Source organism: Oncorhynchus mykiss, chromosome 21, assembly GCF_057628025.1.
Source record: "Oncorhynchus mykiss isolate SJ-2025 chromosome 21, ASM5762802v1, whole genome shotgun sequence".
Classification (NCBI taxonomy): Eukaryota; Metazoa; Chordata; class Actinopteri; order Salmoniformes; family Salmonidae; genus Oncorhynchus; species Oncorhynchus mykiss.
This window is the reverse complement of record NC_143042.1, coordinates 44,820,712-44,834,814: the sequence shown is the minus strand read 5'-3', so window position 1 is coordinate 44,834,814 and position 14,103 is coordinate 44,820,712. Positions and strand designations below refer to the sequence as shown.

Genomic DNA, 14,103 nt, shown 5'->3' with positions numbered 1-14,103 from the left:
ATCAGGCAGTGGGAGGTGATTCAGGAGGGCATGAGAAATCCTGTAAGTTAATCTGTCAACATTTGATGTGATTATTTGATAGAAAGTTGGACCTGAAGTTTATCACATTGACTAACTAAGCACTTGACACCACAGCCTCTTAAAAATAAGTATCATGCTCTTTTTTTGTATTAAAACAAAATATAACGGGAATAGAGTGAAAACAGTTTCCCATATAGCGGAAGAAATCCTCACCCTGAAATCTAGCATATGACAGTTCTAAGAATGAAAAGCTAAAGAACAACTGTTTTTATGGTAAAGTAAGAAGGCAGACACCACATCTTTAGAGAACTAAATATTACAATTATTGTGATTTAGGTGAATTTAAAGTAGTTATTTGTAGAGATCAATATGTAAACATTAGTCAAGATTGATCAATTCTTGTGTTTGTTTTGAAGTTCCCAGACGTCGTTGCAGAGGGCACATCGAGGAGACGCTCGACTGACAGATCCTCTGAATGCCCTCTTTGGGATCACAGAGGCCACAATTCTCCAAACGCTGGGTGATCAATCCTGCTCTTCTGGCTCACCTGGATTGACCAGATCTGTGGTCAGAGATGTCGTGAGTCAGGTGAACTCTGACATCTCACTGATCATCTCCTGTTCCAGCTCAGGTAAATCAAGACCAGTGTTGTGTGACACTGGCAGGCGATATGCCATGCAGGCCGCCCAGAAACTGGTGTCTTATCTGTGCCAAGTTGCGGAAATTTGGAGTCACTGGACAGGCTGCTTCTCAAGCCAAAACCAATCCATCTAAGGAGAATGTGGACATTGAGGCTTCCCTTGCACTGTCAACAGGAGAGGTCATGGCTGTTATGGTCAACTCCAGAGAATGCCAGGGAGGAGAGTAAAGAACAATGGATGTGCTTCGAGAAATCGCACAAAGTCCATTTTTTTTTCTCCCCCGCTTCAAGGGATAGTGTTGGTGGTCTTCTGGAAGACTCCCTAGCAGAGAAAAACAATCTGAAAGAGACTGTATCCTCTGGCTGCTTGGTGAGTCCAAACATCCTCATACTTTCACCTTCTGAGAAAAAGTTTGGATCTCCTGTAATGACAACCATTGAGAAATTATCCAGTGTTGAATTGAAGTCAGAAGCAACTAAAGTTTTTAGCGAAGTCTATCTGCACAAACGTCTGCTTGCACACCTGAGCTTTCAAGTAATCTGGCCAGTGAAAGGAATCTACCAGCTATGTCAGAAGACCATTTAACAACTACAAAGAATGTAGGTTCTGAAGCCTCAAATGGTGGATTCCTTTCTGAGGAGCAGGCCCAGAGTGGTTCCAGTTCTCCTCAGGCTGTGAAACAAGGCAAACTACTGTAAATCGCTCTGGATAATATAATCTGCTGAATGACTCAAATGTAAATATGACACCAACGACTGATTGCTCTCGTGACATTAGGAGGCTCTGAAGGTTTAAGAAGTAGTACGCTAATCAGATGTTCAACAAATACGCAGTTTATTTATCAGTTTACATTTGCTTCAGCATTGTTAATATTGAGTTAATAAGGGCTCAGTAAACTACTTACTTCAGTTGATTGAAAAACTATTGGTATAATATGGACCTCGAGGGGACCTGTAACATGATGCAACATGAGTTCTAGGATAAATACAAATTGAATATACCGGCAAAAACGCTGACTGCAACATATGCACAGTAGCCTACATAAAAATTGCTGACATAGAATACGCAATAACACACAGACATGTCAAGTTCAGAGATCATTCTGAAAACAATGTATTGCCTGCCCTAATACATACTTTCAGAAGTAAAATCTCACTAGTGATATGGATTGTCTGACTAACACAGACATTTGATTAACTTGACTACTTGATTTTAAACATCCTACAATTTGGGGAAAATAACCTCAAATTCTATCTAGACTACAGAGAGCTCAATCTGTGAGAGTCAATCCTCTGAGATTCATAGAAGGAAAGTTTTATATCTGATAAACAACTCACTGAATAGTAGGGTAAAGCATCACTGACATAGGACTCTAGTCTAACTCACATAACTCAGCTGTGGTCTTAAAGCAATGAAGCCAGAACCCAGGATAGAGGGGCTGCGTGAATCTGGTCTGGACACTGTGGAGGAGGGTCATTGTGTCAGAGACACTGTAGAAGGACAGAGTGCCCGCCTGGTGATCCAGGTACACTCCTACTCTGGAGGACTGAGGGCGTGCCACTTCAGTCTTTACATTATTATGTCGGAAAAAGTAACCATTACTACAGCACTCTAAACTCCAGGACTTGTCATTGTGTCCAAATTGACAATCATCTGCAGGCCCAGATCGGCTGATGTCTTTATACGAAACTCCTGCATAAATCTTCCACCCACTCCACTCCACCTCCCAGTAACAGCGCCCAGACAGACCTTCCCTGCACAGCACCTGACACAATTGAGTGAATCTGTCTGGACTACTGTGGTAGGAGTAGCCTTTGCGCTTCAGTTTCACCTTTCTGTTCCGCTCAGACAGAAAGAGTTGTCTGTATAACGTGTTTGCGTCCAGGGTGAGCCGACATGAATCTGAGGGAAGAGAAATTTAAGAAATAAAAATATGATATGAGTCCCCCTCTTTACTTGTATCTCAGGGTTTGTGGCGAGTACCATTGAAAATACAACTGTTAGCAATTGGACTCACATTGTAAGAAGTCGGCTCTGGTCTTGGGCTCGGGTGGGTGTAGAACATCCACTAGATTCACTGAAACGCACATTCACACACAGTGAAAGAGTGTTATGATTAGACAATATAATGCAGTGTAGGCTAGAACTTCAATGTCATCAAAGTATGCAGATGGAACTCTACTTTCTAACCTACCTCTGGTGGAGATTCTGCACCATTCTCTCTTCAAGATACCCTCCAGCTTCTCTCTCAGGTTAGACACAGCCTCACTCACATCCTCAAAGTACTGAAGAGGACAGACATCGATGGTGGGCAAGTCTGAAAATACACTGGGACTGGCGAGAGACTGATAACTCTGCAGAGAGAGAATTTATTTGTATGGATGTTTGACAGTCAATCTTCTGTGTGAACTAACAAATTCCTAAAATGAAGCACTTTGCCTCTCTACGAGAGACATAAGTAGAAGTCCGCTAACTATATAAATAACATACTACTCACTACTTTAGCTAGCTACAAAGGCTTTGGTAAACCCACCCCAGAATAACGAGTTCCTTTTGCAATAACAGACAGATGGTCACTCAGTGAAGCTACCTCCAGAAAATGGATGTGATCCTCTGTGTGTGTCAGCTTTTCCAGCTCAATCTCTCTCCTCTTCAGCTCAGTGATCTCCTGCTCCAAACGCTCCATGAGGGCTTCAGCTTGACTCACAGCTGAATTCTCCTGGGCTACGATCAGTTCCTTCATCTCCGAGCGCCTTCTCTCAATGGAGTCAATCAACTCTGTAAAGATCCTCTCACTTTCTTCCACTGCTGCCTGTGCAGAGCGCTGTTAAAACACAAATGTAGACAAGAGATGGCTTCATGTTAAAAAGTATATTATATTTCTCTGACTTGGAGCCTCAGAAGATTGCAATATCATATCATTGTGGTTCCTGAGATATCAAACGCTTCTCCAGGCGGTTTGGGATCATATGATCTGCCCAACACGACTGCAACAAAGATGACATGGTTAATCTCCTCTGGTCAATACTCACGCTGAGAAACTCCACAGCCTGTTGCAGTTCCTTCAACTCTTTCTCCCTCTCCTGGACTCTCTGGTTGACCTTCTGCTGACTTGTCCCTATCTGCTTCTGTGGACAAAAAAACACTTTATTGAGCTACATGGCAAATCTGCCTCATATGCCTATCTACATGTGATGATTTTTGCCATGTTGTTTTCATCACAATAACTAAGATTAGCTCCGATTCTCACCTGTTTCTCAGTCTTTTCTGCAGTGATTGAGACTGTATCATGGCCTTTATGTTCATCCATGGTACACAGATAACAGATACACTGCTGGTCGGTCCGGCAGAAAATCTCCATCAGTTTGTCATGATGAGAGCAGATATTGTCCTGTAATTGTGTGGTGGCTTTGACCAGCTTGTGCTTCATCAATGGAGCTACATTATAGTGAGGCTGGAGATGAGTCTCGCAGTAAGAGGCTAGACACACCAGACATGACTTGAGAGCTTTCTGCTTCCTCCCATTGCAGAAATCACATTCCACATCTCCAGGTCCAGCAAAGCACAGAGTAGGAGAAGTAGCCTGGAGCCCTGTCTTCTTCATGTTCCCGACCACCATGGCTAGCAGGCTATTCTTCATCAGAGCAGGCCTTGGGGAGAAGGTATGTCTACACTGGGGACAGCTGTAGACACCCGTTGGGTCATCCTTATCCCAGGAGTCCTCAATACAGTTGCTACAGTAACTGTGTCCACAGTTGATAGTGACCGGCTCTTTCAGTAAATCCAGGCAGATAGAGCAGCAGAACTGGCCCTGGTCCAGGAGAACTCCCTGCTCAGCCATTTCACCGATCACTCACAAAGACACACCCCGGCAGTAATGCTACATACAAACAAAACGTGAATTAATCTAGACAGCTAGACGATTAAAATATATCACAGCCACCTAGTTGAACTAGTCTAATTCCAATTCAATAATACACATTTTACCAGTCGTGATGATCAATTCAAGATATGACAATTCAAATGTGGTTCTTATTGTTGAATCGACTAGCAGCGAAGGATCAATCCGAGATCTGTAGGGGACAAAATTATGCGCAACACAGGAAGTATGCAGATCAGCATCCGGCTAATTATTTTCTTCTTGAAATATTTGGCGGTTTGAAGAAGACATTCATCGAAGTTGGCATGCGTAATGTCGATTAACTACATATGTATGGTGTACATGCTTTATTTTTTACGGCAATTGTATTTGTATCATTTGTTGGAATTCGACGACGGTAACGTTAGTTACTATCGCTAGCTATGTTCGCTTTCTGCCCAACTAACGTTAACTAGCTAGACAATTTAGTTAGCTACCGTTAATTTAGTTGCATCGTATGTTTCAGTCTTCTGCTAGCTAGCAGTTAGATCACTTTTAGATCTCAAAACTGTCAGCTTGCTGGAAGAATGTCGACTCTTCAGAGAACGAACGGTAAATATCTGTGGTGGTCTCTTGTGGGTCTTGGATTTCAACCCGAAGTCGCAGCATCATCAGGAGCCAGCAAAGCCAATGTTAAACACATCATTCTTGGACCGTAAGTATTGATTGTTGTGGTAACAGCTAACGTTAACAGTTAGCGTTGACAGTATCAACATCAGTCTTGCAACCCTGTTTCAATCCAGTGAGACAAACTGGCGATGACATGACAATAAAAATAATAGGCATAGGTAGAACGACTCGATTCTCTCAGCTCAGTCAGAAGCCTGTTTTGACACCAGTTTCTCACCAACAGCAATATGTTTGACAAACCAAACAAGGACGCATTCTACATAGTTACCAATTTCCTGTTAGAAAAACTCAACCCCGCACGCTTCCACGATGCATACAGGTATGAAGGTCCCAGTCCCGGCTTGTTTCTTTTCACACATTTGTCATTTTTTGCAATCATGTAAAATGCTGGGTCTTGTATGCAGGCATTGCTGGCCAGTGTTGGACCACAAAGCAGATGCCGAATTCCGTAAGGTGACCTGTGCTTGGCTGCGAGATCTAATGGTAAGGATTTGACATGTCTTCTTTCAGATGTGCACGATTTGACCTACTTGTTGCAGCAGACTACTGTCTGGTCAACAGGTCTAAAGTATTTGAACATTATCTGTGCTTTCAGGATGAGCAGGGGAGCACAGTTCCCAAAGTGGTGGCGTCACTATTCCTCTCGCCTGGTGGACCCAAGTTCGTCAACCTTATGCTCCATCTAGCCAATCATGTCATGTTGCATGAGATGAAGACATTTTCAACAGGTAGTAAGACCTATACAGTGCATTCGGAAAGTATTCAGACCTTGACTTTTCCACATTTTGTTATGTTACAGCCTTATTCTAAAATGGATTAAATTGTTAGAGTGCACGTGCCATTAACAGTGGGCATATTTGCTATATAACACACTTTTTTGTTGTGACAACCATCGGTAGAGTTAAATGTGAACCAATTTAACAATTTTTTTTTGGTACATGGGGATTTGACTGCAAAGTTATTTTATGTGCACTACGTCATCACGCACAGACTTTTTTTTTATATTTTTTTTTATCCGCAAGAAGTAATTTTGATGGAAACATCTCTGGTGGGAAAATTGGCATATTTTACAATAATCACTTTGTCAACAATTGGATGGAATCCTAGCTAGTGGGTATTTTCAGTCAGCCCAATTCTGATATCAGATGAGCTCTGGAAGAAGAGAAAAAACTGATATGAATAGTCTGTGATTGGTCAAAGACCGATTTAGTGAAAAAATATATCAGAATTGGGCTGCCTGTGTGAACGCAGCCAATGTGTGTTAGATGGCACATGGGTCCCAGAGGCAGCGGCAGCCCCTGCCTCTTCTGTGGAAATGGCGCTGAAGCGGTTTCAGCTGGTCAAGACCAGATTCCTGAGAGGAGCTGTGGAACAGGACCTGATGCTGCAGGAGTACCAGAGACAGGCCCAGTAAGTCATGGCTACTACACAAACCACAGGCATTGGATGTGTTTGTAGATACACTGGTGTTTTACAATGCCTATAAGTGTCTAAACATTTGAGACCAATTCGGTTAGATAAAAAAAAAAATATATATTTTAATTGGTTAGGTGTGTTGTGATTCTGGCTAATTAGCACAGGTGCAAATGATGAGCAGGCAATCATCAAGCCACCCTCGTAAAACAGGTGGTCACAGAGGTTTGGAGTTTGTATGCCCTGAGGTGAATGTCTTGCCTTTGCCAGTCAACTGTTTCTTTTCAAATGTGCCTTGTTTTGGCCATTCTACATCTGTTCTCGCTTGTAGGTCTCGAGTGAAGTCTTTGAGAGATTGGAGGGCTGAAGATGCAAAGTATGATGATTTGCATAAGTATGTATGAGTCTCCATCTACCCTTTTTTTAAGTATATATTTTTTGGGACTGTAGTTGAGATGTAATTTTTTTTGTATCAAACATACACCGAGTGCTAATAATCAATGGCAGCTGGTAAAATAAATGTATTTCCCCTGCGCAGGCGTCACAAGAAAGTTGAACAGGAGGGAACCCCTCAAGCTGACAAGATTCAGAAGGTTTTCCTTCATTTTATAAATGACTTATAGTTTGTATAACATGATTAGAAATGGACATTCATAACATTTCTATGTGCAATAGTCTGACCATTTCACCTCTGAACACACCCAAGGTGCGCTCCTTGTGGTCATTCATGGACGGAGTGCTGTCCACCCTGGAGGAGGAGCGGCGGGTGGTGGAGAGTGTCATCAGGGGAGATGTGGACCAGTACACCATGGATGGGACGGACCTTGCCCTCAAAATCCCCCGGGTTCTGCTAGAGCAGATAGAGCAGTTATCCCACCTGGTGAGATGTGCAAAAAGGCCTTTTTAGCTTAGCGGGTGATGGTGCATTTGGAACCTAGTCCATATGTCAGTGCAATGTTTCCCAAACCTCTCAAGTAACCCCAGCTGTTCCACATGTTTATGTTCCAGAGCTAGCACAACCGATGAAACTAATAAATTGTCATTTAGTTAACTGATTGAATCAGGTATGCTAGTACTGGAAATGCTACAAATAAGTGGAACTTTCTGAGTGCTGTGGGTACTGCTCTAGTGTTTATCACTAAGTAAGTTCTGTGTGTTCGCCAGTCGAGTGTGGGCAGTGTTTACGAGGCAGGCCAGCTGAACATCCTCCGTATGCTGGAGCTGCTCCACCAGGCTCTGGTCCTCCTAGGGGAGGAAAGGACCCGGGTGGCAGGACACACCCCCATTGCCCAGCTCCACCCCTTGCACCTGCAGGAGAGGAACCTACAGATGGCCCGTGCCATGGAGGATCTCCGAGTCATGAGGTGGGCTACAAACTGCTATTGCAGAGGCTTGCTTGTTGGGGAACTACTACCCAGTTTAGCAGCATTTAGCAGCATTTAACATGTTTGTAATTCGTTGTCTTTTAACACAAGACCGCAGCAATTTAAATCCATCTTGGACAGTATTAATAGCTATTTTAAACTGTCAAGCTCGGTTCTCTCTGGCATCACTGCATCCCACTGTCTCTCTTTACAGGAAGAGGATTTCAAAGGAAGAAATTCCCGAGGTGAAGAGCCTCATCAGAAAGTTGGAGGCGGAGTGGGACCGGAAGTGGGCGGACTGTTTGAAACGCACGCCGCTGACCTCGTTCCTCAACAAGGATCCTGTAAGTGCCTTTTCTGGTTTGACATGGATGTATTAAATGGCTTTGTCCAGCAACAGCCCCTACTGCCTAGGCCAGGGCTATTCAAATCTGACTGAGGGCTGTACTCTCTCTCTCTCTCTCCCTTTAGGCCCTGGACTTTCTGTTCCCCATGGCTCCTCTGTCCTTTGAGCCGGCCACTGACGCCAGCTTCAAATCCAGCATCTTCTCTCAGTATCCGGCCAATCTACCCGGTGAGTAAAGCAAAACAAAAGATTTCCACTTCTAAGTTGCTTTTATTGTTTAACTGAATATTTTAACAAGTGGTACCTTGTGGTGGTTTCATAACTTAGAATTTCCTGAGGAGAAGCCTGTGGCGACTGACTCTGTTCCAATGGAGACCGTTACCACAATGGATTATACCCTCAAAAGGTATATTAAAACTCTGCTTGCCTTGCATTCATTGTTAATGGGCAACTAGTATTCTGATTCCTCTGTTGTTGGGAGGCAGATACCTGGTCAGTCCTGAGCTGTGCTCTGTCTGTCACAAGCCCTCCCTATAGCATACCTGCTCTCTGATGACCAGGGCGAGTTGAATGAAATCGCAATGGACAGATACGGAGCAGACAACCGTTATCCAGTCTTGTTTTTTCTAACCATATTTCCAACATCATTTGATCCACAGAATGTCTTTATAACAGGTCTCTTTTTTTTCTCTTTTTTTAACAGCCTCTACCCTCCAGCTGTTGAGATGATTACATCTCTTCCTAGTGTGGCCATTTTCCCACTGACTCCCCTCCCTGCACTTTCTGAATCTCCTCTGGCTGTCCCTGCCAAAGCTCCCTCACCAAGCCACCTGCCGGTAGGTGATTTGCAACAGGCGTCCTAATTGGCTTTAAAAATATATATTTTAAGGCTTTGTTTTTAGCTCATTCAATGTTATAAATCTGTTTTTTAGATTTAAAGGCTTTTGGCCTTTTAGTCACCCCTGAATACCAAAATATGTCCCTAATTTATGTACATGTTTAATCACATAGGTTATCTAGAAGAAAAATAAATGCACACCTATTTAGGTGAGGTGCTGGCTAGCGGAGTAGAAAACTTGAAAATAAAAGAGCCGCACACTCTAGGAGCTCGGATGCAAAAATGTAATTACCAACGTTTCAACAGCCAAACTGTCTTCATCAGGGTATGATAATCACCTATGTGACCATTCTGTTTCTTTATAGGCCAGTGTAAGGAAGACTCCTCGTGTTTCTGCAGTGAAGAAAAAGGCTCAGATCCTTGACTCTGAGTTGGACAACTTAGCAAATCGGGTACAGTTTCCATATGGGGGTGCTCTGACCGTCGCTAGCTCTCCCTATAGCATACCTGCTCTCTGATGACCGGGGCGAGTTGCGTGAAATCGCTACGGAGCAGACAATCCATACCTGCATCAGGGGTTGGAACTGGTTTTGGGAACAGAGGAGAATATATAATTTAGTGAAATTAGGATGCTAATAATGGCCTAAACCATTCCAATTCACATGTCATGATGCTCAGCGCTTCAAGCCAAGCCCCCTCAATGTTCACCCCTCTTTCACTCTATCCACACCCTCACATCACGTGCCTGCACTTAACTGTTCATCAAGCATGTAAACAACTAGCTTACATGTTCCATAGCAAGCTGCTCTGTCCACGCTAATTGCTGGAGTTAATGATTGGCTAAATGTAAAAACTGATGATTTTAAATGGTAAAAAATAACTATTTGAACCATTACTTTTTGGGGGTTTGAACCGGTTCAGAACTGTATAATGCTGGTCGGAACACTGGAACGTAACTAAATAACTAGGGGTTCTGCTCGGCACGATTGGAAAATTTCTGTTCTAACCCACTGATCTGTGTATGACTGGTATTGTCTGTACCATGTTGCTTAACATATTCAATTCCTTACTGTTTGTGTGCGTTTTTAGTTTGCGGAGGCTGTGACCCCCAGCCCTGGCAACATAAGTTTACGAGGACTTGAGCTGGGAGACATACTCGATACTCTTGGCGAAGACCCTTTCTCCACCAGGAAGCAGATTCCACGCACCCCAGAGAGTTTGAGTGAGTATTGGGCCTTATTTGATGTAATTTGAAAGGCAGAATGCTCTCTTCAATTTTGCCTTTTGTTGGCCAGAGGAGCAATGTTTTCATTCCCCCCCCCTCAGTTTTGGATGTGAAGAGTTCCTGGCAAAGGGCGGTGGAGGAAGGGGAGGCTCAGAAGGCCTGCCTGTCTGCTACATTTGACTGCGACAATATCCGTGGGTGCCTCATGCCCCTCAGCGAGGTACATGAGGCCTCCCTTGGCCATGACTTTTCCTCCCTGAGCACAAGCCTGGATCCCACCAATGGGTGCAGTACTGCAGCCCCCCAGCAGGCTTCCCTCATGTCCACCCTGTCCTGGGACTCCTCCAACATGGAGGACCTCAATAGCCTGAGCAACAACAACGTGGTCCAGTTCAGCATCAACCAAGAGGTGTTCCCTGAGCAGTACAGTATAGATCAGGAGACACTTCCCGAGCTGCCGGGCAACGACAGCAGCCTCCTGACCTCCATTAACTCCAGGGACATATCCAACACCGAGGAGGAAGAGCTGCTCCTCCCCCACATCCCCTATCTCCTCCCCACAGAGACTGAGCCAGCCCTGCTGGATGCACGCAGGCGTTTGGACAAGATCCAGCAGGCTTTTGGAGAGGCCTCCTTCATGGACCACCGCCAGGGGGTGCCAGAGCCCTCTCTCTCACAGCATGACAAGAGGACCCTGGACGCCAGAGACAGGCTGATGGCAGCAACACTGGAGACCTCAGCCACAGTGGAAGTGACGGACAAGGTCTTTTCCCTGGATCTGGACACTCTAGAGAGCCCCTCACCGCCAAGAACAGGGCAGTATAACCTCCCGCAACTGTTCACATTCTCCCCCATAGACGACCTGTAGTGTCTCCACATTATATATTTTCTGAGCAGTCTTCTAGTTTCTTACTTTTTCACAATTAAGGCTAACTAATTTCAATGCACATGCAATTAAAATATTTGTACATATGTGTGCCAATCTAACATGGTCTGAAACTAACATGGAAACAAGTTTTAAAAAAAATATTTATGTCTAAGATGACATGATGGGTGAGAATAAACAAACATGAATTGTATATTGTTAAATGAATTAAATTGTTACCAATGTCAATCAGGGTTAATCTTTTTGGGGATTAAGTTCCTGGACTTGTAAAGGCCTTGTTTACACTTGCATGGAGTTATTGGGGGTTCAATCATCTAAACTACACTGATGCAATAATTTCAAAGATTTTACTGCGTTACAGTTCATAATGCATTTTTTTTTTTCAATTGACTGATTTCCTTAAGGCTTAATCTATGGATTTCACATAACTGGGATACACACATGCATCAGTTGGTCAGATACAATAACATAGTAATAGGGATGTGCATCAGAACCAATTAGTGTCTGGTGTGACCATTTTTCTCATGCAGCACAACACATCTCCTTCAGAGTTGATCAGGCTTTTGAATGTGGCCTGTGGAATGTTGTCCCACTCGTCTTCAATGGCTGTGCGAAGTTGCTGGATATTGGAGAGAACTGGAACATGCTGTCATATGTCCGAGTATGCAGGCGATGGAAGAACTGGGACAATTTCAGCTTAGAGGAATTGTGTACAGATCCTTGCGACATGGAGCCGTGCATTATCATGCTGAAACATGAGGTGATGGCGGCAGATGAATGGCATGACAATGGGCTTCAGGATCTTGTCAAGGTATTTCTGCATTCAAATTCCCATCGATAAAATGCAATTGTGTTTGTCTGTAGTTTACACCTGCCCATCTTGGGGCACTGTTCACAAAGTTGACATCAGCAAACCGCTCCACCACACGTCATACACGCTGTCTGCCTGGTACAGTTGAAACCAGGATTAGTCATTGAAGAGCACACTACTTCAGTATGCCAGTGAGCATAGTGTTTGGGTGATATCTACTTCAGAATTTTATTTTGGACTACTTTTACTTCACATTCCTAAATAAATGTACTTTTTACTCCATACATTGTCCCTGACACACAAAGGTACTTGTTACATTTCCAATACTTAAAAGGACATGAAAATGGTCCAATTCACAGAAGAACATCCTTGGTCATCCCTACTGACTCTGATCTGGTGGACCTACTAAACACGTGCTTTGTTTTTAAATGATGTTGGTCTGTGCCCCTGACTATCCGTAAATGTAAGAACACAAGAAAAGTGTGCGGTATGCTTTGCTTAATACACGGAACAAAAATCTAAACACGTAAGGTGTTTGTTTCATGAGCTGAAATAGATCACAAATGTTCCATATGCACAAAAAAACGTATTTCACTTTGTGTACAAATTTTTGTAACCGGGATGTGAGCAGTTCGTTGCCAACCTGACAGGTGTGGCATATCAAGAAGCTGATAAAACAGCATGATCATTACATAGGTGTACCTTGTGCGGGGGGGGGGGGGGGGAATAAATAGACACTAAAATGAGCAGTTTGGTCACAACACAATGCCACAGATGTCTCAAGTTTTGAGGGAGCGTGCAATTGGCATGCTGACTGCAGGGATGTCCACCAGAACTGTTGCAAGAGAATTTGTTTCTCAAACCTTAAACCTCCTGCAATGTCGTTTTAGAGAATTTGGCAGTGTGTCCAATCGGCCTCACAACCACACACCACATGTAACCACACCAGCCCAGGATCTCCACATCCGGCTTCTTCACCTGCGGGATCGTCTGAGACCAGCCACCCGGACAGGTGATGAAACTGTGGGTTTGCACAACCAAAGTATTCCTGCACAAACTGTCTGAAGCTGTTTCAGGAAAACTCATCTGCGTGCTAGTCCTCACCAGGGTCTTGACCTTACTACAGTTCGGTGTCATAACCGACTTCAGTGGGCAAATGCTCACCTACAGAAAAGTGTGTTTACAGATGAATCCCGGTTTCAACTACCGGGCAGATGGTGTGGGCGAGGGATTTGCTGATGTCAAAGATGTCAAAGTCAAAATGTTTGGGTGTCAGCTCAGGCATTTTACTAGCAATGCAGTTTGTGGCACAGTATTCCCTAAAATAAGACTATACTCTCGTGCCCCATGGCAGCAGTCGGAATATGGGCAGGCATTAGGTACGGACAATGAACGCAATTGCATTTTATAGAGATCCTGAGGCCCAGTGTTGTGCTGTTCAGCCCCATGTCGCAAGGATCTGTACACAATTCCTGAAAGCTGAAGATGTCCCAGTTTTTCCATGGCCTGCATACTCACCAGACATGTCACCCATTGCGCATGTTTGGGATGCTCTGGGTTGACGTGAACAACAGCGTGTTGCAGTTCCTGCCAATTTAACAGCAACTTCACACAGCCATTGAAGAGGAGTGGGACAACATTCTACTGGCCACAATCAACAGCCTGATCAACACTATGCAAATTATATGTATCCTGCTGCATGAGGCAAATGGTGGTCACACCAGATACTGACTGGTTTACTGATCCACGCCCCTACTTTGTGGTTGTTGAGGTATCTGTGAACAAGTCTTGTTCTACAAGAGATGCATATCTGTATTCCCAGTCAAGTGAAATCCATAGATTAGGGCCTAGGGAATTTATTTTAATTGACTGATTTCCTTATATGAACTGTAACTCAGTAAAACCTTTGAAATTGTTGCATGTTGCGTTTATGTTTTTGTTCAGTGTATTAAGGAATATATATTTTTTACACTTAAATATATTTTAGCAATTACATTTACATATATTTA

At 43.7% G+C, this 14,103-nt stretch overlaps 2 protein-coding genes and 1 non-coding gene across 6 annotated transcripts; 2 read left to right on the top strand and 1 right to left on the bottom strand.

Moving 5' to 3' along the window:
- Window positions 1–1,467: 1,467 nt before the first annotated feature.
- On the bottom strand, window positions 1,468–4,772 carry LOC110500645 (E3 ubiquitin-protein ligase TRIM16). Of its 3 annotated transcripts, none has more exons than XM_036958113.2 (7): window positions 4,650–4,772; window positions 3,913–4,542; window positions 3,695–3,790; window positions 3,253–3,486; window positions 2,857–3,016; window positions 2,680–2,739; window positions 1,468–2,564 (listed from the first exon to the last, which is right to left on the bottom strand). In XM_036958113.2, exons 2-7 carry the CDS (start codon window positions 4,501–4,503, stop codon window positions 2,035–2,037), a joined length of 1,671 nt encoding a protein of 556 aa, XP_036814008.2. In that variant the 5' UTR covers window positions 4,504–4,542; window positions 4,650–4,772; the 3' UTR covers window positions 1,468–2,034. The 3 variants fall into 3 exon arrangements, with proteins under 3 accessions (XP_036814008.2, XP_090070886.1, XP_090070887.1); XM_090214760.1 differs by having other exon boundaries at window positions 2,857–2,947; window positions 4,650–4,761; XM_090214761.1 differs by lacking the exon at window positions 4,650–4,772 and having other exon boundaries at window positions 1,479–2,564; window positions 3,196–3,486; window positions 3,913–4,553.
- On the top strand, window positions 4,742–11,506 carry LOC110500644 (HAUS augmin-like complex subunit 6). Of its 2 annotated transcripts, XM_021578127.3 has the most exons (16): window positions 4,753–5,236; window positions 5,435–5,530; window positions 5,616–5,694; window positions 5,807–5,939; window positions 6,477–6,621; window positions 6,956–7,018; window positions 7,163–7,217; window positions 7,331–7,504; window positions 7,789–7,988; window positions 8,203–8,332; window positions 8,460–8,562; window positions 8,662–8,740; window positions 9,038–9,170; window positions 9,538–9,624; window positions 10,262–10,394; window positions 10,499–11,506. In XM_021578127.3, the coding sequence occupies exons 1-16, from the start codon at window positions 5,109–5,111 to the stop codon at window positions 11,263–11,265; spliced, it is 2,505 nt and encodes an 834-aa protein (XP_021433802.3). In that variant the 5' UTR covers window positions 4,753–5,108; the 3' UTR covers window positions 11,266–11,506. The 2 variants fall into 2 exon arrangements, with proteins under 2 accessions (XP_021433803.3, XP_021433802.3); XM_021578128.3 differs by lacking the exon at window positions 9,538–9,624 and having other exon boundaries at window positions 4,742–5,236.
- Window positions 8,810–8,940, top strand: LOC118943015 (small Cajal body-specific RNA 8). Its single transcript, XR_005038752.2, has one exon.
- Window positions 11,507–14,103: the final 2,597 nt, after the last annotated feature.

Excerpts from the sequence above, each read along its gene's own strand:
- LOC110500645 (XM_090214761.1), bottom strand. The coding sequence starts at position 4,503 with ATGGCTGAGCAGGGAGTTCTCCTGGACCAGGGCCAGTTCTGCTGCTCT. Across the intron at positions 3,487-3,694 it reads AGGCTGTGGAGTTTCTCAGC|CGCTCTGCACAGGCAGCAGT; the intron begins GTGAGTATTGAC and ends GTGTTTTAACAG. Across the intron at positions 2,565-2,679 it reads CAGAGCCGACTTCTTACAAT|ATTCATGTCGGCTCACCCTG; the intron begins GTGAGTCCAATT and ends CTCTTCCCTCAG.
- LOC110500644 (XM_021578127.3), top strand. The coding sequence starts at position 5,109 with ATGTCGACTCTTCAGAGAACGAACGGTAAATATCTGTGGTGGTCTCTT. Across the intron at positions 8,741-9,037 it reads ATGGATTATACCCTCAAAAG|CCTCTACCCTCCAGCTGTTG; the intron begins GTATATTAAAAC and ends TTTTTTTAACAG. Across the intron at positions 10,395-10,498 it reads ACGCACCCCAGAGAGTTTGA|TTTTGGATGTGAAGAGTTCC; the intron begins GTGAGTATTGGG and ends CCCCCCCCTCAG.